General features: G+C 37.0%; 1 protein-coding gene across 3 annotated transcripts in view; it reads left to right on the forward strand.

The window, feature by feature from the left end:
- Positions 1-25186, forward strand: part of vat1l (vesicle amine transport 1-like) — a 41532-nt gene that overhangs the window by 6202 nt on the left and 10144 nt on the right. For all 3 annotated transcript variants that reach the window (XM_069181148.1, XM_069181149.1, XM_006641195.3), the window contains 7 exons: positions 83-309; positions 2531-2660; positions 7026-7241; positions 9653-9795; positions 13228-13331; positions 13799-13854; positions 14807-15001. In XM_069181148.1, the coding sequence (XP_069037249.1) occupies positions 83-309; positions 2531-2660; positions 7026-7241; positions 9653-9795; positions 13228-13331; positions 13799-13854; positions 14807-15001 (1071 nt within the window). The remainder of the gene's footprint in view (positions 1-82; positions 310-2530; positions 2661-7025; positions 7242-9652; positions 9796-13227; positions 13332-13798; positions 13855-14806; positions 15002-25186) is intronic.

Below are 25186 nucleotides of genomic sequence, written 5' to 3' on the forward strand. Positions count from 1 at the left end.
GAGTATTGCGGTGAGCACAAAGGAATACCATAGCAGCTGCAGGAGCCCAGTGGTTCCTGAGCATCTTTTCTATTTTCTGAAGCCCATAGTAGACATGGCAAAGGAAGGACCGGAGAAAACGGAAGAGACGGAGCATATGATAGAGAAGAATGGAGGCAAGGAGCAGGACACTGTCCTTGGGGCTGCAGACACTAAGGAGATGCGAGCCGTGGTGCTGACGGGCTTCGGGGGGCTTAACAAACTCCGGGTCACCAAGAAGCCGATGCCCGAGCCTCAGGAAGGGGAGGTCAAAATCCGCGTCAAAGCCTGGTAATTCGATTGAATTATTTCAAGTCCACACAGAAAATCAACAACACTTGCAGCGTTTTACTCTCATAGTCGTCGTTTAACAGGTAACCGGCGTGCTGTAACTGTGCGCTCGGCACCACAGGTTAGGGGCTCCTGCGGCTGCACCACTATCGGAGCAACTCCGAAGTTTGCGCATGTACTTGTACCCGATAGACGCGAAATGACATTGGAAATGGATGGTCGCAGGTTAATTAACTTTAAAATTGAACATCCTTCCTAATAATATAATAGAAGGAGTCCACATGTGGGGGAAAGAATAGAATTATACCACCACGCCCGCAAACAACACATTCTTTATGCAGGTTGTATAGGGCTGTAAGGGTAAATTAGAGATGTACCTTGTCTTCGTTCCGGAGTACAGTATTCATTAACGTTCAAGGATGTGTTACAATATGTATAGAAATTTCAAGTTAGAATATAATCATTGATAATACGGTTAGAGCGCCGAAGGGAAAGGACAGAAATATTGTATGTAACCAGTGCCAATATACTTACAGTAGCATACGGAATCTGTGGACTGGTAGCATTCTTTTACGAATTTATGCGCTAAAACACGTGATTTTTCCAGTGCTCCCGAAGTTCCAAATAAATACAATTGCTACAATATTCTAATCCTAACAAATTGTTACGTAATTAAATTGTTTTTTTTCAATAGATCTCTTGAAAATAGTAGCACAGGTAATAAAAAAGACTTAAGAATGTTTCTGATGTCTTTGATTTTCGTTCACGTCCCAAGTGTACGCTTATCATCCATAACCTGCGCTGTGCAAAACATCTCCAATAAAAGCCAGCATTTTGTTTTGAATCGCTGATCCATACTGTACGTGCTGCAGTTATGCTGTTTCGATAATGAGCTCATGTTAGTTTACCTTGTACAAAGCGCAGATCTCGCTTTGACACTCGGTATGCTACTGTAGTTTTCAATCGATACGTTTATCTGTTTTTTTCTGTAATGGGAAAATCAATTTTGCAAATGTCAGACAATGCTTGCAGTATTAACCCCACCCCCCAAATAGTTAAAAAACTGTTTAATCTGATACAGAGACAGTGAGGTTTGGATGTCAGTGATTTCAGTAGAAACCCAGAGACGCTGAGAAGTTCAATTTTGATTGCAGGACATCACTTAATCACTAACAACTCAAGAACATTAGCAGAAAATATAATTGAGTCTTGAGTGAAGTGAGATTCCCATCATTCTAAGGGAACTGTGAGTTTACAGCATGTATGAATGCCTTGGTTTTCTCTCCGAGAGAGAGGACAGCAATATTGCATACACTACATTCCCTCTAAAGGTTTGTGATTTGTTTTTTATGTTTCCCCATCTACATGAAGATGCTTGCAATGCGCTCCAGTGCTTCGCTGTGAGCGCTGATGGTAATAAACAGTAATCCATTGTCCATGGATTCTCACACATAGGTTTTACAAGGAAAACTTGGCTCACATCGAGTAATAGGGGATTTACTATTGGTAAATTCATTAGTCTTTGTGATCATTAAGCTTTAGAATGCTTTGTTCTATAAGCAGCGTGTGGTTCAATGGTAAGAGTTAGTTACCATTCTGCAACAGAGAATGCTATTATCATCATATATTTTTTCTCACATTTTCCACTGTATCCCACAGTGTCCTTGGAATTGTAACTTTCTTAATTGGCTGGGAGTAATGCAAAGTGCTGTAGAATCTCAGTTAGAAATGGGAAAATACATATGCATCTGAATGGCAAAGTACAGTAAAAGGTGCAAATAATTATGACCTGTACTAAAGTTGTTGATTTTGTCCACGCATCACTTCATTTAGCTTTTTTTAATAGCATTCAAATGCCATCTTAGCTGTAAATTGTTTAATAAATTGTAATAATAAGGTAATAATAATATGCACAGGTAATGAGTTGCTCTTCAAAATTAGGCATCCAGTACTGTAAGTACTGCGAAATGTGTTGATGAGGCTTCTATGGATGATGTTCTGGCAGAAATGTCTCTCTCTGTTGTAAAAGGCTGTATCCATGCTGTGGGTCTCTGGACATGGGTAACTAGGCCTGCATCATCATAATTTCAGAAGGCAGCTTCTAGGAGACTGTGATAATGGGCTATCACTTCTGCACTAGTGCTCTCTTGGTCTGTGCAGGGTGAGTGCCGCTTGTGCTGGATTTTGAAGTTGTGAGCAATCTGATTTTTCTTTCTTATAGTGGCTTGAACTTTTTAGACTTGATGGTTCGGCAAGGAAACATCGATAACCCTCCTAAAACGCCTCTTGTTCCGGGATTTGAGTGCTCTGGGATAGTTGAAACTCTAGGAGAAAATACCAAGGGATTTGAGGTGAGTAAAAAGCCAAAACGTATTTTTTACACAAATCTGTTAGTTGGGCTTATTGCAACAGCAAACATTTCTGGCAAGCATGTAAGAGTTGAAATAAAGAGCCAATGTCTCTAAGAAATATTACATTTTAGAATGTGATGAAAAAAGAAATTATGACAAAAATTAAATTGCAAAGCTCATCTCACATTCAGATTTGACACACTTTTTCCACTTCTGTTTCCTTTAACTAATTTTAAATTGGTGTGCATATTTAAAATCACACAATTAATCAAATATTGTCATTACAGTACTAAATATGATATATTTAAAGTGGGAATTTGTATTTAATTTTCTGATAAATCCACTCTAATAATAAAAAAAACTTTCAAATTAATTTAAGAACTTAAAAAGTATTGAAGAAGGGAAGTGGGTCAAGAGATGGGGATTTAATTACAGGATTAGGATGTTTTATTAAAGCCATTAAGCTGTGATTCAGGACTTCGCTTAAATTATGTTCAGAACATACTGCAGAAAGATAAGAGTTCAAATTGAAAAGTCTTAGTCAGATGACTGTTGCTAAAGAAATCAAACAGAATTGATTTCTGAGCAGGCTATTCAATCCACCAATCCAGAAATCCACGGTTCATACCCTTTCCCTTGGGGAAAAAGGCAAACAGGCGTCAAGTCTTTTGGCATGCATATACAGATATACACTACTATGTGAAAGTCAGACATTGTATGTGCAATCAGGAATTGGAATATGTACAGTATATATGTTTCTCTTCACCTCCACTAATATTTTCTGCAGTTCTAACAATGTTGACTGTAGGGAGAGAAAAAAACCGAGATTGGTAAACTTTAATCCACAGTGGTCTGTACCTTCAAAAATATGTCCACAAAAATCAGGGTAAACTGCAGATGAGCAGCCAGTTTGAAGAATTATATGATCTAATCCATCACATTTACCAATCAAATTTAATTTACTCATAGTCACATGTACTTTGTCTTTAATATAATCAGATTAAATCTGGACATTTGTTAAAATCCAAGGATTCTTTTTGTACTACAAAATACAAATTTACCAGGATTAATTTTGAAGCATTGTGTGGTACAGTAATTAAATGATGACACAAAAACGTTTTATGATTGAGAGCTGGGTCTCTATGCTTTATGCATAAGCTTTCCATGCAAAATAAGATTCAGAATTGGACTACTAAAAGATGCAGTTCACATGATTTTTGGAACAAGCACAAAAGGAAAAATCCTACAAATGCCTCATACTTTAAGTTAATGAAGATTTGCCAATAATGAAAAAAAAAACATTTTGCCACTATTCTGTGTCATCATAATTTTTCTTCGAGCAGAATCTGTGGAAAGGAGTGGAAATAAAACAGAAAAAAAACTCTTTCCATGCATCGTATTGTGTGTTGAAAACAGTCTATATCTTGCAAACAACTGCATGATGATATACAGTAGTTCCTTGAAGCAACATTGTATAAAACACAAAGTACTCCATCACTGCTGAAAATTATTCTCCATTGATCTTAAAAAAATGGATTTCTGACACCTTCAGTCATTACTGCGTAAGACTTGGATGCCTTGTGTTAGAATTATTCATGCTATGATTCACACTAAGTTTTTTTCTTTCGCAAACGACTACAAATTCTAGCTTCCTATTCAGTATCTAAATTAAGCAAATGAAGTGCTATTTAACATATTTAATGAAGAGCTATGATGGCGCTGCTATTAGCTCACTATCACAAATTCATTGGGCTTTTCTCTTTCTATTAGAGTTTTCATTATTAAAAAGGCATTTTCCTTCCATGCATGGTAACAGATAAGGATTTTACTAAAGAAGCAGTATATGACCTTAGAACTTTTATTGGTAATTACAGAGTTGTTTCTGTAGTTATTGGCACTAAACAGATTTAATTATTCCAGTATCTTCTTGGAAGCCTCTCTCTGAGGGATATTCATTAACATTTATTCCCTTTCTATATAAGAAGAGCAGTAATGGTCAGTTTCAAGAAGCAGGGATCATTTTTAAAACCAGTTTTAAAATTATTTTAAAACACTGATAATTAAAAACAATGTAGTTTTTTGCAAGAACATACTGTATGACTCTTTTGGCTTCATCTTGGCAAAATCAGTCAATTAAATGCAAAAGTAGCTTTCTTTCTGTGCATACAAAATATGTGTACAGACGCTCAAGTGTATGTGAAGTTCATCATCGTATTAGAGATACCAGGTATTTGTACTGTTACAACATACGAAGATCACAATATATCCAACAATCAGCACATCATCGCCATGGGTTTGATACAGTATAAGCCTCAAATGATTTAATTTAAGAATTTAATTTCATTTCATTTCTTATGATTTTAAAATGCTGTGTATATCAAGGGAATAAAAAAAGAACAGAGCAAATATTCTCTTTGATTGTAAACATTTCCCCTACAATCACAGAACAACTGCTAATGCTGATAACTTGAAAAACCCTCTTGACTATCAAGTACCTTCAATAGTATAAAACCTTGGTCATTGCCTGTCAGTTTTTTCAACATTTCTATCTCAGTCGAATGAAATTGAGGCAACTAAAAACCTTATAAAGTTTGATATCGACAGATCAAATCATTATTTTTAAAAATTGATTTTCCATGTATTTTTTTTTTAATTCCCACCGAAGTTTGACTCAACGACTGTTTTTAAACTTGACTCATCAGCAATTAGCATTTACGCATTAGCAGAGAACAAGACATGTGGATGTGGTCATCTGACATGCCCACATTTCTGACACACCGCAAACTGCATCGGACCTGAAGAGAAGAGGAAATTTGCTACATCTTGAGAGCCTTGAGTTTCTCAGAAGGCAGTCAGCTAGTAACATGAACCAGACTCAAACTTGCAATGTCTCCAAAATCAATAAATTCCAAAGCTCAAACTGTGCTCTGAGAAAGCACTCTTACTGCTTAAGACACCGGGGAGTCCTCAGGCTAAACCATTCTGTCTTTAAACTTGTGTTAATTATCAATTATTCCCTTAGACTACTACAGAGAGTAGTTACAAGCCTAATTCACCTGCTTGTGTGCTCCCTTCATTAGACAAGTCATTGTTTTAGAGATTTCTGACAGTGACACAGAGGTCAACACTGGACAAAGTCACAGGTCAAACTGTACTAATCTGTCATAATCTGTTGTACACATTAAAGTAGCACTGTTTATGTGCAAGGACTAGGCCCTTGCTATGGGTATGAGGTCATTAGCAAGGTAATGAAGGCTGTGTTTTTAAGACATCAAAAAGGATTGTGAATTTCTTCAGACTATAATTTAATTGAGACACCTTATTTTCGTTATGTGTGACTAGTGTTTTATCTCCTAAAAACAGTGTCAAAGGAATATCCTTTAAACCCCGCAGAGAAAAATGGTTAATCTCATGAGATTATGTGTGTTCATTAATCAGCAATTTGCAACTCAGATTAATCCAGCAAAGTAACTGTGTTTCTTGATTGTCTTAGTGTGATGCCATTCACTATATATAGCCATAAACTACAGTAATGCTTAAATTTAGAAATGGCTGGTTTAGACAGATCTGTAAATAATATTTGATGTTGCTTCTTAAGTTATTTGTGCATTTAAAATACCCATCATATTAATCTTGTACTGTAGCCTTCCTTGCTTTGTTATATACTGTACAGTTCTTTACGATACAAATCTGTCAATATACTGGTTTAAGCAGAATTCTGTGACACTGAAATGGGTCTCTCAATTCTAGACAGTTTTAAGACAATAAATGAAAGTCTCTGTACTGAGAGCTGTGAATATTATGTGAAAGCATGTTCAACAGATTACATCCAGATGATTCTGCTAAGGAACACATCCAATGCAGATGGTTTTAGGTTATAATTTTAGGTTTCTCTGTGGCCACTTGTTGTACAGTACCACTCTACTGTTGCCCAGAGTACCATACACCATCCTCTGGTCTGTAAAGACAGCGGGGTGCCTGATACTTTAAAGCATTGCTTCATTAAGAACCTTTTAGGAACCAGACTCACTTCAGTGAGGATTGAATGGATCTGTGGTTGTATTGTTAAATGTAGATGTTTTATTTTAAAGGAACATTTGCTAGTTTTGTATAGGACATTTTCCTCTTGCTTTGTACTGTAGGTATTTAAGTGAATTATATTTTATATTCAGGAAGTGTATTAATTAATTAAGACTGAAAGAAGACTGTTTTGGGGGTAGTAGTTTCTCTCAAGATTTGTTATTGCAAGGCTTCAAACAGCCAGGTGAAACATACAGCAAATCAGAATATTTTGATACATAATGATGACCTCTGTACACTCACTGCCCCCTGAATGAACTGTCTGAATGGATTGCTTTTTGTCAGATAGGAGATCGAGTCATGGCTTTTGTGAATTACAATGCCTGGGCGGAAGTGGTATGCACTGCCGCTGAATTTGTCTACAAGATCCCCGACGACATGACTTTTCCGGAGGCTGCTGCTTTTTCCATGAACTTTGTGGCTGCCTACATGATGCTCTTCGAAGTGGCCAATCTCCGAGAGGGAATGTCCGTACTGGTTCACTCCGCAGGGGGAGGTGTGGTAAGTCTGCAATGAAATCAAAATCAATGGAAGAAATGTTGTCATGGTAATGAGTCTGCTGATATGAAAACAGAATGGCAATTGAAGCATACAGTCAGGTGTTGATCCCAATATACCATTACATGTTTACATGTTTTGAGAAAACCTAGACAACAGCTTTATATTTCAAATTGAGCCTTTTATATTATTATTATTATTATTATTATTATTATTATTATTATTATTATTATTATGAAAACCAAGGGCTTAGAGTGCAGTAGAATATTCAAAGGGGCAGACACTGACATCAATTAAGTAAAAGCCCTTCTGAAGAAGGTTTTGACTCTGGATTTGAAAGGACTCAAGGAAGGTGACTCTCTGATACCCCTGGGGATAGAATTCCAGAGCTCTTGGACGTAGCAAGAGAAGGACCTGTCATGCATTGTATATAGTCAAGCTTGGAGGGCAAAGAGGAGACCAGAGTCAGATGAACAAGGGCTGCGAGGTGGGGAGTAGGAAGATAATTAGTGTACTTGGTACTGAGGTGCCAAGTGATGTAGAACCTTATATAGGAGCATGAAGTCAAAATTCTTATACACTTTTAGTGTACAGCAGAGCTGTATTTTAAAGAAAAATGAGAATCATCTACCGAGATGATAGAACAGGCATTTTTTAGTCACATGATGGACAATGATTACAATCCAAATATTAATAATAAAGTAATAAAAGCACTTATTATGAACACAGAAGAGATAGTAGTTATACCTGTATAGAATAAAATCCAATATAATGGTATCCTTTATCTCTTAATAATTAAAAGCAGTGTAATTCTGTCACAAAGAATTCTTGATTTCTTTCTCTTTCTGTTTGAGAATCTCCTCTTCTGTACTTCGGAGAAGCAGATATTGAAGTGTCTTTGGCAGTATGTCACAACAGTGTACTATTGATTCTTTCAATTGGCTGAAACCAGATGGTTTGTTCAAGAGCAGAGCATATATTTTTGAGATTCTTCTTTTTTCACCCCCATTTCAACAGTCAGTCTAAATACAATACTTTCCTATATAACACAAATATAACACAAATATTGTAACCATCACACTCCCCACACACGGATGTAATACACTCCTTTTTGATGTGATTTTAAACCTGTTTTGTAGAACATATTGTCGAGCAGGCTGTATCTTAATAATTAAAGAGAACTAGCAGTGTAATTGCTCTGCAGGGAATTTCCCAGCGATTTCTTCTATTCAGTCATATACAGTATTAACCTGCTGTGATCTCAGGTTTTTCCAAATGTGGTCAGCAGTCTGTGCCAAGTAGTGTGTAGCACCTATTGTGCATAGCACAACAGCTTGTGTTGTGTAGAGTATTTTTGGGCTGATATGTCTGTGATGATGGAGACATTAATCATGCCAAGAGCTTTGGAATTATTACTAAGATATCTCTGATGGCATTAGATATCTGCTGTATGAATTAGCTTTCTTTTGCTTTTTAAAATGACCATCCAAGATATTATTCATGGCCTGTTAACATATGCATGAACTTTCTGAAACTGTTGTAAACATAATTCTGTACATTTAGTTGTGATTTCCAAAATACAACCAGTACTGCATGTATTGCATTATCTTCACGTATTAAGATGATATAAGATGCACTATTATTCCCCTTCAAAATGATTAAGTAATTACTGTAGGGATTTGACAAGCACTCACAATTGCAAGGAATATAGGTGTTATTGTTTGTTTGAGGATGCTTGGCATTTTGTAGGGCTCAGTAAGAACTGACAAGGGAAAATGCCAAACACTGGCACATAAACAAACTAACCACCCTACTTGGCAGTGTTGCTGCTAAGATGAAGACACAGGCTTGTTTTTGATTATGGGCTATTAACCTCTTCTGTGACACCCAATATACAGTATAAGATCTTAATTTGCATCCCCCAGCTCATAAAAAAAATATTAGTCATAATATGTCGGAAATGAATCAGTTCTGCGCAAGAATATATGAAAACTGGTTGGGAGGTATAGTAGGAGTCTGAGCAAGTTTCAATCAGTTTCTCTACACTGGCAATACAGAGGATCAGTGAGTTAATTATTGGAAGAATCTTATTACTGTGCTATAGAAACAAAATCTAAAAGTGGGATAATGAAAAACTGAACAACATTTATACAGCCTTTTGTTCAAACAGCCCAGTAACAAGATCAAAATGCAGCACATGTCTATATTAAACACAGATGATAGCAGAGTGTATGGAGGTTGTTTATTTACAGTATTATGTGTACAATTGTATATTCTTAAAGTTTATTGAGTGTACTATGTTTGGTAGCAAGCAGTATGTTAACTTCACCTATATAGGAAGTTAAACATCCTTTTTGTTTTTGTCAAGCAGTTTTAAAAGTTGCTAATTGTTGTCTTTGGTGTGTGTTTTCCAGGGCCAAGCTGTCGCACAGCTATGCTCTACTGTAAACAACGTTATGGTTTTTGGGACAGCCTCATCCTTCAAGCACGAAGCCATCAAAGACTCTGTCACCCACCTGTTCGACAGAAATGCCGATTATGTGCAAGAAGTTAAAAAGTGAGAACCCTGATATTCTTCTTCGGGATGCAGGAGAGATTCTGGGAATGATGTTTATATACTCTCTCTGTACAATATGCTACTGTGATTTTTTTTATATGGCAGTTTGGAGAAATACTGTATAGAATTTATACAGATACACCACAATCTCATTTTCCAGATAAGATGACTGAAAAATATGAAGCACATAAGATTTTGTGAAAGCCTACAATTTATCTTCTAAAAGATTAAAAAAAAAACACTTGTATGGTATAAATGAAATCGGTTCCCTGATCGGTAATTAAAAAATATGTTAAATTAAAGAATTTGAAGGGAGACGTTGATGAGATGCTGCCCACACCGACACACCATACAAGCCCAGAGTTGAAGTGCTGTGATTAGCTGTTGGTTTCTCTGGTCTTGTATTGCACTCGTCTCCATGGCAACATGCATTTCTCCTTGGGAGAATGAAATATACAGAAAATCTGAAATGGCTGAGATCTCATGGTTTTCAAAGGACCTGGTTTACAAAGCCCTAACATTTCACTTCTAAGTAGTTTGTTACATCATGGCTTCACCAGATTCTGTTGGCATTTGTAGGATTCTGTACGTAGGATTCCATACATACCTTACACCTTTATTAACTTAATGAAGGCCCGTGGAACTGGTGTAGGAAAATAAATAATAAAGGTGATCATTTCAAAATTTCCACATACTGTATAAAGTGGAAATGGGCATCAACAGTTCAAGAAGTCACAGATTAATTTTAATTTCTGATTTCCACACTTTATGTGCATGTGGTGTCAACAGAAGATGTACCGTGTAGTAAATGAAGATCACCTCATAGAATATAGTTACTTTCTATGTCTTTGCAGGTGAAATAACTGCAATGCTATGGGTAAAAATATATATAGGTACAAAATACATTTCTGAAACCTAAGAATTTGAAAAATTTGAAAAGGAATGATATACCAGAGAGAAAGACATCTATCTTGGCACTAGGTTTGTGAGGGATGTTGTGAATTTGGAGCATTTTTGCAAATTTGGACAAGATTAAGCATGGTTATGTAGGAAGGCAGGGACTTGATCACAGAATACGAAACAGAATGCATCTGACCCTGATGATCTGTGGATTAACTTCATTTTGAAATGCTTAGTCTTACGATGCTAAAAAGGTTTCCTGAGGATTTAGGATGACCACTGTGATAAGGGAGAGTAATTCCACTTACAGTCATCTGAATGTCTTAGAATGTCACCAAAATCCAGGGAAATAGTCATGTTGTTCTTGAAGGATATTGGAGATAATCCAACTTGTAATTTCGTATAAAGACAATTCATGTTATTAATATTTCATATTATTCTAGAAGCCAATTCTGTAGCTGCAGCTTTTTGCTGTTGGATTCTATAGCAAAATAAGGGACCCAGTTCCATATCCCAGTCCCAGTTCCATGACTGGAAGATTTTTAGGGATATCATTGAAATACAAAAGGAGCATGAAATACAAATGAAAGGTATTTGGAAAATTCTCTGGATGAAAACTACTGAATTTTTGTGCAGGTTCTGTATGATGTGGTACAGTAACAGCCTTGGGTGGATGTGCTGAGCAATGTAGTTCTTTCTTGAATTGAGGAAAAAAGGAATATCCAATGGAAAAGGCGATTAATTAAGTCTTTTCATCTCCACATTCCACTCCGGATCATAGCTTAAGTAAAATTAAATTGGTTTCAAGTCACTCCTGGTACAACAAGCCGTTATATCACAAGACTGTAGAGTAGTTTGGCAGAGTAGACATTTTTCACTGTTAGAAATGGCTGGAGACTGCTTAATCGTCAACTTCGAATCCCAGCTCTTTCATTCTTGTAAAGTAATACTAATACAGTAGAGTTGCGATTCTTCCTTCTGCTTATATTAAAGAAACAGTGTTATTTCTTGATCATCTAAGTCATTCCAAGTCCGTTTTGTTGTCTACATTTAATTTTGTTTACAAGATGAGTACAACACTGTACAGAGAACTCCGTAAGATGCTAATCCACCTCACAAGAGCATGTGATGCAGTTTGCAGTGAAAGAATTCTCATGTGATCTTGCTTTTTATATATCTGTAGATATTTATTATTCTTCCGCTCTATACCCCTTATCGCAAGGCAATGTAAGGAGTGGTTCTCATTATATAATAGACTAGATTGTTAGGAGAGGTTTTTGCCTCAGATGTCTTTGAAAATGTACCTCCTATAATTGGTAAAAAGAAACAACCGACAAATCAGTTAGTAAGTGTATGGTATAATGTAACTTGGATTTCTGATAAATTATTATTTATGAAATTATTGAAATAGCAGCGTGGTGGCACAGTGTTCAGTTCTCATCACTGGGACCCTGGGTTCAATTCCAGAACAATTTAAAGGGAATACAAAATACTACCCAGCATTTCAGTTGATTTATAAGGTTACGTTTAGCTCCCAGTATTTGTACTGCACTGTTATTGAGGCAAGTTTCCAGTTCTAAGAGATTTAAAAAACCTTCAGCTTGGTCACAGAGTCAATTGATATGGCTATTGTGTGCCAGCAAGAGCTGACTCATACTTTCATTAAAACAAATGCATTAGACAGAAAAGTTCACCGTCGGATATAAACTCCCAACCCTGTAAAATTACAGTTTGATGTGTAGGTAAAGATCTATTTTCCGAGGCTGAGTCAGATGCCCTTTATCTTTGATGTTGTTTTTGAAAAAAAAAATCAAAATTACTTTTATCTAACAGACTCATTCGTAGCTGTCCCTTTGTGTATTCATAGTAGGAGGAAATACTTTTCTATTCTTCATGATTGCTGAATATTTAATGCATGACTTATATCATGCCTGGCTCTGGAGTCCATTCTTCAGACCAAGTTTTTAAGATTTTACCAGCACATTGTAAAATGTGAGCCTAGCATCATCGATTTTAAACTTTGTGCTACTGTTTATACACGCATTCTTTTTTGTGTAGATTCTACATAAATGGCTACATCCCCTTTGTAAAGTCTACCATAATTCCTACCATCAGTGTGTTTCTTATCGAATGCATGTGCCCAAACCATAATTCATTCTGCTGTTTCTGTTTGCCTAATGTTTTATCAGAATCTTATGACTGATAGAGATGAGTAGCAGAAATGGATCCCTGGAGCATACCACTGTATTATATACTGTATGCCCTTTTAGAGGTTGTGCCCCTTAAGATGATGCTGATTCCTTTTTCTTAATCAGTTATTGATCCACATTTTCTGTAGCTGGATTCTTATGGCTTTTAATTTGAGCATCAGCCTTTTATGAGAGATCTTATCAAAAGTCTTCTGGAAATCAAAAGATATCATGTCATACTGTGTTATATAATTTCCTTGTTTTAGTTGAAGAATTATAGCATGTTCAATAAATAAAATCTAAAGCACCAGGAGGTATAATTATGTATGCCTATGTCTTTTAGAATTTCCCCAGAAGGAGTAGATATTGTCCTGGACTGTTTATGTGGAGAAAACACTGGAAAAGGCTTAGGCCTCCTAAAACCACTGGGAACTTACATCCTGTATGGTATGTATAGGAAATCTTGTCACAGACAAAGATTATTAGATTTATAGATTTATAAAACTTAAACATGCACTGAACTAAAAACAATGATGAACACATATATAGTAGATATAGTATGTGAATTTATGGTATTCAAACAATACCATGAATAAAGCTATGGTGTTTTTGAGTTGTTTATAATACTTTGAATGTTAAGTGTCTTTACTCTTTTTAATATGCTTCTTTACAATTATTCCTATCAGTACTCATTTGTAAAATGTTAAACATACAAGCAGAATATTGCATGAAGCCAGAGATTGTTGCTGGATTGTAGTTGGAAACTGCTGTACTGAATAATATTTATATGCTGTTTTTGTCCTCTCATTCCCTTTATAATGTTTGTTTTGAAAGTCAGTTTTTTTTTAATTACTTACATGTTTTTATGCCAGTCTCCAAAATTACTAAATACTTGTATTGTTTTATTTGTTCAGGATCATCAAACATGGTAACTGGTGAAACAAAAAGTTTCTTCAGCTTTGCTAAATCTGTAAGTATTACTGAAGGCTTTAAGGCACATGTGAGTGGTCATATGTACAGTATAGCTTGTGTGAATGTGTTTGTGCTCTGGAGAGCTCATGGTCATAACATTAATCTTAGCCGATCTCTTAGGCAACATCATAGCAGACACATAAGGTTATAACTTAACTTTTTTTGTTTTAAATTGAGTCAAAATTAGATATACTGTTTATTGGATTGGACACATTGTGAGAAAGAAAAGTAAATATTGGTATCCTGAAAAAAATGTTTTTAGAAATAAATTTTCCTCCTGTATGGTGACCTCGATAATGTTTTTTATTCTAAAAAAGAAATTGAAAAAAATTGAACAGGCTAATAGCTAAATAGTCAAAATTAATTGTGTTTTGCTCTGGAATTAATCTGATTGTAAATTGTTCACTGTCTGTAGCTAATTGCGTTGACTTAAATGTCGTCATCCTGTAACACATTTTTAGAAAAATAACTTCTTTAAACCATTAATGCATAAACTTGAGATAGATTTAAGAAGGGTGTCTTGACAACATGCAAATAATTTATGATGTAATTGTCATTGATACCTGTAAACAACACTAACTAGCAGATTCCAGTCATAACCAATATACTAATAAACAGGAATAATAATAAAATGACATCAATGGCATCAATAAAATTAGCGACTGTACATGTCTTTTCTTTGGTTGTAACAGATAAGCTTAGAAATTGCTTTTAAACAGTGGAGACACGTCTTGACCCTTTCTCATCGATGAAATGCAACACATTTATGAAAAAATGACTCTTGAATTTGTGCTGAAAAATTATACTTAGGAGAACAATTCGTAGATTTGCATTCTAAATAGAGATAGACGGACTTAACAAGCACAGACATGAGATATTCCCAGTGGCAAAGAAGAAAAACCCTTTCAGCAATTATTTCAATTTTTGGTGTTTTTTTGTTCATTCTTCAGTGGTGGCAAGTGGAGAAGGTGAACCCCATTAAGCTCTATGAGGAAAATAAGGTCATTGCTGGATTTTCACTGCTCAACCTTCTGTTTAAACAAGGCAGAGGCAGCCTGGTAAAGACTGTGGTGCACAAACTAATTTCTCTCTACAACCAGAAGAAGATCAAACCACTAGTAGACTCACTATGGGCTCTGGAGGAGGTAAGGAGGCCACCAATTCTTATAACACTTATGTCCAGACTGCAATATATACTGTATATACTGCACTCATAGTTCTGTGAATATCCGTTTAGCTAAAAGAACAACTTCTTTTTTGGCAGAGGTAGTTATTATTGTGCAGTTCTTGGACCAGTGAGTCACTTGCAAAATAGGTGGGTTTTTTCTGTTGTGGAAAGAGATTTAGATACACTAGTCTACCACCACTGCTATTTTAGCAGAACTGTATTGACATCTACAATATGCCTTTATGGGAAAGTGTTAGCTTTGCCTGGAAAATTATACAGAATTGCTCATTTCATTTTTTAAATAGCTAGAATTCAGTACAATGCTGCAGCTTGTTACTCATGTGGACTTTGTTTATACTGTAGATAACACCATGTCTTAATAATCACTGTAATAGACCCAAGAGGGTAGCGAATAGCTGATAGATTGTATTGTAGTGATAACAGCATTCAATTTAAATATTTTACTTTGTGCAGTGGAAGATTTATTGTTCTCAATTACAGTACAATTTAAAAACCACATCACTAATCCACCGATTTTCAAACTCAGTGGAGTAATATTCATAGGAGAGTTGCTTTTTCACCGTGTGGCTATATAACCTTAACCTGTGCCCACCTTGTGGCACCTGATGCAGTTAAGAGCAGGACGGACAGATTATTTAGAAATTGAAAATTGTTTGTTGACCTCCTTCTTTTACACCTACTGTATAAAGAATTTTCAAAGCAAATGAAGACAACATGTTTAGTATTTTTTTTATAGGACAGAGTAAAGGGGTAGCTTTACTGAATGAGATAGTTACTTTTAGGTATTTACTGAATGAAAGGAAAGTATTATAAGGATTCTCTAAAGTATAGAATTGTTGTCAAAATTACATTTTTATTGATCTACATGGATGAAAATTGGTTCATATTTTTTATCTTAAGTTGAGCAATTAAGTTGAATTTAGCTGATGATTTTTTCCCGTATTTATGCAGGTCATATATAAATATCGATTTATATTTTGGGTGAATAGTTAAACATGATCACAATTAATGAAGTAAATTGCACCTATAATGAAGGGCACTGTGTAAGCACGTAATTGTAAGAAATTCCTTCCAGCAAGGTCATGAGAATGGTGAAGTGACAAACAGAACAATTAGTTTCATCAGTGAATGTTGTTGGCATTTCAATGTGAAGAAAAGGTTGTTTATAACCTCAGTATTCATGTTATATTTCCATTTACATGCTAATCAAAAGATATAAGTATACACGTTTTTACAGAAAAGTTCATTACAAAAATGGAAAGTTGCTGAAATCATTTCCTCCGTCCATTTAAATGTGAATTTTAATGTGAAGTGAAGAATATCGGCGTGATGTCAAAGAATAAATGTGGGGATCGTGTGCATCACTGTGTGTGTGAGTTTAGAGCTGTTGTTAACGAAATGGTATAATCTGCTCGTACTTATTAAAATTTACAAGTTGCTCATAATTCAGAATCTTAACCCTAAAGATAAACTGACCCCGAGTCTGTTTATTGCCAGTGAGTAAGCTCACTCAGCTCATATCTTGGCCATAAATACAGTATGTGAGTTACAGCTCTTGTTTATCGAGCATCTGAAATATGTACAGTATATACTGTAGTATATTTTCCCCCTGATACAGAGTGATATTGTCAAAAAGCAATCAATGTTTTTTCTCAGATAACATATTTTCTCTCGCATTACTTGACTAAATACTTTTATGATGTCATCCTAGGAATCATATGATTAATGGGTGTTTGACTGGGCTCTTTGTAACTCAGCAAATGAGTAGCTAATGTTCCTTGGTACTGTATTTTTCGTGTTATCGTGTAAACCCCTGTACTTTTATTACACCTCAGAATACAGTTTGTGGCATTAATCTTGTCAGGTAATACTGAATAAACTATTTTTGAGGGTGGTGCTGTTTACCCTAAAGAGGTCATTTGTATGCAAGGTTTATGTAAATAGGGTTCTGGAGCCTAACATACTGTATCTCTCCTATTTCTGATTTTACTGGTGCTTACCTTACTGTTATATGATTTTCCTGATTCAACAATCAAGTTCACTTTAAAAAAGAGAATATGTAGAAAAAAATATTTTCCTGAAATTAACAGATACTATAGTAAAGAAAAACAATCTTAACATGAAGTAGTTATTTCAGAAGTCCAGAGATATTTCAGATGTCTGAAGAGTATTTTCATGCAGGCAGGCAGAGATGGAGAAGGGACAGAAATATTGTTCTGGCAGTTTGGAGCCTGTTAGACCAGAATTGCTTCAGAAGGAAAGGGCTATAGGATGGCTTCCCAGATCGCTAAAAATAATCTCTGGGCAGAACTAAGAGCTTCAGAGTGTGCAGATCACTGAATCTGGGGGCCATCTGAGCAGGTCAACTGGTGAAGGCACCTGTGTGAGCGGAGGGCGTGCTGTATGATCACGGGTTCCAGCGTTGGTCCCGTCACCAGCCCCTGGGATCTGGGATCCCCCAAGCAGCAGCACACAACAGGCTGCTGGGCGCCGTCCTGGGGTCGGATGGGATAAGTGGGCCGGGGCTGTCGCCTGGCACGGTGACCCCTGCCACCTCCCAGGCACTGGCACTCCGGTGTGCAGGGTAATGCAGTACCCTGGCTTTTTTTGGGTACTGGCTGGATGAATATATTGACCAATTGGCTATGAGTAAAGATACCTGTGAGTTTCCCTTGAGGTTTCCCATGATTGCCCTCCAGTGGACTGGCTTCTTGCGTATTTCACCTTCCAGGAGAGGGTCCAATTCCCCCGCAACTCTGAACTGGAAAAAGCAATTAGAATATTGCTTAGAAAAAGGCGTACTTATATTTATAACCTTTTTCACATTGTGCTCAAAGGCACAGGAAACTTTTATTGCAGGTTAGAGTTCTTTACCATTAAGCCAGCACTGTTTTTGAAGCAAACAAAACAAATGATTTAAATGGAAATCGTTGTTCTGATTGAGGTGGTCTCATCACCATCTAAAAAGAGTTGTTGTTCTGCTGAGCTGTGGAGAATTACTGGACTCTTTTGTATTGATTAGTCTGTCTGGACTGGATAGAATGTCCTCTTGAATGTCTGCAAATCATGCATCACTGTCTCTACCCTGCCTCAGACAGTGCAGGTACATATTAGAAGCTTCTCTTTGCCTTCCCACAGCCTGCTACAGTACCTGCTCTCCATTCTGCACAGCTCCTGGCTGACATGCTATGTGCTAAAGTGATATTGTGGGTATCAGCTCTGTTTTCTGAACTCCTGGCAGCCTGGTCACTAAGTCTTAGTTCTTAGTAAATCCAGCTGAGTAACATTCAAGGAATCTCTTCATTAGATTTTGAAGTTAAGGAGATTAAACTTCAGAGAAAGTCTACAAGGTTTAAGGAGTAGTTTGTACAACCAGCAAGGTTAAGAGATGAAAATTTGAAACGAAGGCTAAGTTTATTGATGCAAGTTACTACACGCAGGTTTAAAAAATGCCCCTACTGCAACCCCCTCCATACATGCAGTGTTGAATTAATAAGTATAACCTTGTCATATGAAGAATATAAATACTTTTTGATTATGCTGGTTAGCACTGATGCCTTCATGCCATCTTTATAGCGTTTGTATTGATTCCACTTCCCCACATTGACTTTCTCAAGGTGCTTCAGTTTCTTCTCACCTTCCATGGACAGGCTGTCTAGGTTAACTGGGGTCTTTACTGGTAGACTGGTGCACCCTCCGGCCTGTAGTCTGGTGTCCTGTTGTGGACTGGTGTACTTTCCAGTGTGGAGTCCCACAGCGGTCTGGTGTACTGTCCAGTGTGGAGTCCCACAGCGTACTGGAGTACCGTCCAGCCTGTAGTCCCACAGTGGACTGGTGTGCCGTTCAGTCTGGTGTCCCACAGTAGACTGGTGTACTGTCCAGTCTAGAGTCCCTCAGTGGACTGGTGTACTGTCCAATGTGGAGTCCCGCAGTAGACTGGAGTACCGTCCAGCCTGTAGTCCCACAGTGGACTGGTGTGCCGTTCAGTCTGGTGTCCCACAGTAGACTGGTGTACTGTCCAGTCTAGAGTCCCTCAGTGGACTGGTGTACTGTCCAATGTGGAGTCCCGCAGTAGACTGGAGTACCGTCCAGCCTGTAGTCCCACAGTAGACTAGAGTACCGTCTGTCCTGGAGTCCCGCTGTGGACTGGTGTACCACTCGGCCTGTAGTCTGGTGTCCTGTTGTGGACTGGTGTACTGTCCAGTGTGGAGTCTAATTTAATCACTGAGTAATAACTGCACATAGTTTTACTTTTAATGCAGTACAGAGCTCCGGCCGGTTTGATACGTCTTCCCTTGTGAAGCCAGGCTTTGCTGAGTTGCTATGGAGACAGGGTATACTGATAAATATGCTGCAGTACGGTAACCCTTATGAATGCCAGTGAACCTCCAGTGACTGGTGGAGTGGCTTTTATTAATTAAGTACTGAAGAGAAGCATATAGCCATCCATCCATTTTCTTGCCTGTTTATCCAGTTCAGGGTCACGGGGGAGCTGGAGCCCATCCTGGCAAGCAACAGGCACAAGACAGGATATAAAGCATATGTTTTGTCAAATATATTTGAAGCAGCTAATATTAGTGTAGTGTAGTGCATGCATTTTAATTTCTTGTTGAGTCTTAAACAAAGAAAGTGTATTTTAATCAAGGTTAAAGTAAACTTATGTAAATTGGACCTTGAGAAAACAGAGTAATTGATGTGCATTAAAAAATCTGTCAACCGTGGAGCATAATAATCCCCTTGCCTTCGCATTCTGTTGCAACATTCTGTGTTTTATATTCAAAATTTCAAATGGAATATAAATGGGATTACATACCAGTATAAAACATAAATGAAGGAGATTTATTTATAAAAGCTTTTGTTATGATTCATAGGGAAAAAGTGGATAAACATTTCCTTACAGGGCATTCTGCATTCAATGGAAAATAAGGACCATTTCACTGCTTAATAAAAGGCTCAGGCCAAAAACATCATGTCCCCAGTCTACATGGAATTATTGAATAATGGTAATGAAAGCTTTGCATAATATTTTGTAACTCCTGGATGGTATTATTGCTGGTCTAATACATCTGTATTTTCACAAATAAAGATTGCAGCATTGCATCAGTGGTACAAAGTGTAACATTTATTGGTTAATACAAATCGTTGACAGAAGTGTACAGAATTTATTCTCAAAATATATTAACTTCCATGTTATTAACAAAATGTAGGCAAGTTTTATTTGGCTCAGCTCTGAGAAGCCAATTTAGTACATTTTTGCTAAAGTTTTCAATTTTACGTCACCTGTTTTCTTAAGGAAATATATATCACGCAAATAGGATAGTCATGATTCAGTAATAGTTACAGTATGAGTAACAACAGTCATCAGACGTGTGATCATTAGATGAATGAAAAACATATTGTACACTGATGACATCTAGCTGCTGGTTTTGATGAGTGCGTTTGATGAGTGTGCAAGATCAAACTGGTCTGGCTCCCAATTTACATTATAGTAATTTTAATGACTGGTTACTGTTAATTAACTCCATGGTTAATGGAGTTGCAGCTTGAAGTCCTGAAATTCAAAATGAGGCATTTTGAAAATCAGAGATCTAAAAGAATCTTTCATGTAATCCCAATCTGTGCATACAGCCTACTGTACAAGCAATTTAAAGCTGGTAGCATGGTGACAATCAGTGGTAAGGTTTCTGTCTTGGTAATCTGAAAAGACTCCTTGTCTGTGGATTTTACAAAATGTGTTGTATTTTTGTGATTGGGTTGTTCAGTTTAAATGTAATGCAAATCTATTTCCTGGATAGCTTGTTTTGATATAAATTGCATTCTGTCTGTAATGTTTAACATCTGTTTCCACTCGATGTCTTGAAAAGAATTTTAATGACAGTTATCAGATTATTCCAGGATCATCTTCCAACCTCTCTGGGATGAGCTTCTGCAGAATGCATTTCATTTGTTTAGCCTTGCGATTGTTATCCCACAAACTGCAGTGGCAAAGTAATTGGTCGACTTAAAAAAGACATGATACTTTTAAAAAAATATTAGCAGGTCAATTTAAACATTTTTGTTTTCACATAAATGTTATAATGTCCACATTAGGAGCCTGTTGAAGTTCCATTAAAAACTCCATTGATCTTTTTGTTGTATGAAGGATTTTAGAGCTTTTGTGGAAACCGATAATTGCCTGCAGCACATCTTTACTTTCCACACAATGTGCCTGGACTTTAGGGAGACACACAGTACAACTAAGAATTTTTAAATTACATTTTAGTTTTTTATTTAATTGGGCTTTGCATTCTTTCATAAGGAATTGACATGTGCTCTGTGTTTTACAAGCTTCTGCAAAAAACCCATCTCCTTTCAAGATGATGTCATGCTCTCTTGATGTGAAAGGTTTCACAGCTTCTCAGGATTTTTCCTGAAGGGTGTTTTGCTCAGCCCTGAAAACTGGAGAGAAACCAGTCCAGAAATGTGGTATGAATGCCCACTCCAGGACTTGGTCTTTATCAGAAACTATTATTGACCCATAAAGACCAGCATTAAAGTTAAAATAAGGTAAAGCAATAGCTATGTTTTTTTTTAAATGCAACACTTAATTTAAAACAAAAAATATTTGTTGTACCTATCCAACCTATCCAAAAGATAAAGTGCTATGAATCAGAGAACAGATTGTTTTTAAATTCCTAAGGTCATTTAAATGAGGGCCTCTGACTCATCACTCCTCTCTTTGGACTCCGTCAGCAGAGAGTACTTGTGACAATTCACTATGCCCATTCCCTGGTCTCGAGTACCAGTGTTAGCTCGCTGTGTGTACTTTGGCTCTGTGTCATAGTGTGAATTACTCTATCTTTAATTTCTGTAGTGCAAATCCTCTTAAAATAAAAAAAACAAACAAAAAAACTGTTACGGTCAACAAGAAACAGTGTTATATTTCTTATTCAGATGATGAGTGCTGAAAAAGATGCACATACTAATTCGTTTTTGTCCTCTTTTTAAAAACTGGCAGAGATTTCTGGTTTTAATCTACTGACTGTCCTTTTTATTTTGCTGAGCTTTCGTGTTATCCTGGGAACCTGTGTTTTTTTGTCTTTAGTGCTGACTTGGTGCGCTGCCAGCCGATAGAGTGTATTCTTTGAAACCATGACTCCATGAAGGACCCAATTAGGGCTTGTGTATTTTCTAAGCCAAGAGTGTTCTGTTTGCCACCTCCTCCTCATTTTCTGACTGTGTGAATGCTCACGGTTTTCAGGCCAGCATGACTCAGCTGGGGACGCAAGTAGACGCAGCATAGAAAACGTACCTCCTGCTGAGCTTTGAAGGGGTAACCAGGCTCACATGTGTGGGAAAGTTCCTCATTTACTAGGTGAAAATAAAGGAGGGGCCACTTTAAAACTTTCATGACATGTACCATACTCCGCAAAGCAGTCAGGACTGGTGTATTCTCTCCAATTTGTGCTCTGTCTACATTATTAGAAGAACAAATTGACCTAGAATGTTTTGACCTTGGATGCATTTGGATTTAAAAATCCTTTATGCAACTGGAACAGTAATTAAACTCTGGGTAAATTATTTATTTAACCTAGCTGTACGAGTCAAAAAGGGTGCAGCCATTGTTGAAGAAGAGCCACATCTTGTAATACATCTAATCAATTTGTTTAATCTAACTGTGCAAGTCAAAAAGTGCATTTACAGGCTGCAAATCGTTCAAATAGAAGAAGTTATTTTGGTGTACAGTTAACTGAAGGTCCATTTAAAGAACACATGGAACATGAATTGCGGCATGTTGATGAAGTTTTCTTTCAGAAAAGAAATACGTTTCAGTTCTTTAATGTGCTGAATTACAAGCAGCCTCTTACACACTCCTGGTTGCTTTTTGCTTTTGTAATAATTAAGGAACTCCAGATTAGTGTAAATGATGTTAATTCATGAATAAAACGTGCTTAACAGCTTTAGTATTAGAAGATAAACATAAATGGAATTCTGCTGCATGGATGAATCAAAGTTTTATATCAGAGCCATTTTAAAGTGTTAGAGGTCACCTTTAGTGGCCCTTAAAGGCAGGTTCCACACATTGCAGTCTCTCCTTACATAACCCTGGACAGACACACATTTTAATCCAGTCAAATCTACGGATTTTAGTAGAAAAGGTTGGACACTACACAACAGTCTGTCAGTGCTGTATGTTAAGTTAACATAATATCACCCCCAAAACATGCCCCGATACTCAGCATAAGTACAAAGAAAATGAGGATTGGCATCAGTTAGGAATGTACTGTACAGTTGATGAAAGAGCTTCAGATTGTAGTGAAAGTACATTGAAATGCTAAATGATTCATGGTGGCATTGATATTCTGTTAACCTACGTATGTGATAATTTTGTTGATATCATTTGCTTTAACTACAGTGGGTCAACGCACCTACTGTAGCTCCTGGATGGGCTAGAATATGTCATTTTCCCACAAAACATACACTAGCATAAAGTAGATGGACTATGACCATATCGACTTGTGTCAATCATTAATGCTCCTACATGGGGCTTGTCTCAACAGCGAAATACTGTATACTGGTGAAGAAACATGTAAACAAAGTAATGTTCACATTGCACCATTTCAGATAATTGTGTGAAGGAGATTTAAGTGATAAATGAAACGTTTTTGTATGTGTATGGATTTTAAACATAAGCACAGAGGGTTCAGGACATGAATTTCATTTTGTCTGATGTTCCAGCATGAAATTAAAAATGTGCAATATTCACTGATATGGCATACTTCAGAATTATCCAGTTAATGCTAAGATACGCTTTCTGCACTCCAGAATCAGTTTGCAATTGACATTCATTTTTACTTCAACTTTTAATTCATTTTTTATAAGTTATTTAAAATGACCAAACCAAATATATGTTAAAAAAGTCTAAATCACTATAAGGTGGGACAGGTAATTAGAATGAGAATAATTAGAATTAGACTCATTAGTTGTATAGCTGTGTGCAACTTTTGTACAGAAATGAACCCAGTCTGGAGAATCACTACAAATCTGACAATACACATGACAGTAATGCTCTCTTATTTGGCCTTGTGTGTGAATAACTCATTGACACAGCCAATGGCCTGTGCAAACAAATATGTACCTGTATTTCCTATCATCCAGCACTAAAGCTATCCCAATCATTTTGGAGGGCATTGTACTATAAAGTGACTTGAGAGGACGTTTTTTTTGTCTAAAGATGCTCGGCCTGGCTGTGCTCCTAACCACTATCTTTGAACAATTTTCATTAATTACACTTTTAAAGGCTTGTGCGCCATCCTTATCTTAGCAATTTCTACCAGCAAGGCTGAGAAAGACCTCAGGTCTATGTAACAGATCCCACTTTGATGGTAGCGTAGCAAAGGAATCTGCACAAATCAGATCAAACAGCCTATGGTACGCTTCCTTCTTCATCCTGTAGTCTCCCCCCAAAAGCGCAAGTTGACTCCACATCAGAAACGAGTAGTAGTGGAAACGCCTGACCTGGTTTAGACCAGTCTCACCCATCTTCTTTCTTACCGGCGCGCTGGCACGGCAACAATCGAGGATGCTACTTAATAAGTTAACTCTTGACTTTGCTTTTACAGCCCCCCCACCCCGTAACGATTTTAAAAATCTTATTATCGTTTCCCACCCGGTGCTCTCTGTCCCAAAGTGACTGTGAAGGTCTGCTTCTTAGACTAACCCCTAGCTCCCCAGTGATTGCGTACTGGGAACTGTCTCAACGCCTCCCTCTGGTGGTTCAGCCCCGTTTCTACAGTTCATATACTAGCTGCCCTGTATTCAAGTCCCACAGAACACGGCAGCGTGAGAAAAAGCAGGCCGTCTCCCTGTTGTCAAGAAGGAGCTTTCAGCACCTGCTCTTCTGAGAGGATAGAGACTTTACAGCTCAGTAAAGAGCCTTGGACAGTGAGCCCGTCTCCCATTAGAGTTAAAAATAATTGTGGATTTATGGAGCAGGCAGAACGCAGACATCTGAGTGTCCTGGATTTAGCTACATTAGAAATGCTCTGCTAACTCTGTTAATATTACTGTATTTATAAGGGCCAGTGGAGGCTTGTGGAACCATTGTCACCATCTGACTCTGAGAGCCAGGGGTTGTTTGGTTGAATTTTGGAGGGAAGTA

This window comes from Lepisosteus oculatus, chromosome 20 (assembly GCF_040954835.1).
Source record: "Lepisosteus oculatus isolate fLepOcu1 chromosome 20, fLepOcu1.hap2, whole genome shotgun sequence".
In the NCBI taxonomy this organism is placed as follows: domain Eukaryota; kingdom Metazoa; phylum Chordata; class Actinopteri; order Semionotiformes; family Lepisosteidae; genus Lepisosteus; species Lepisosteus oculatus.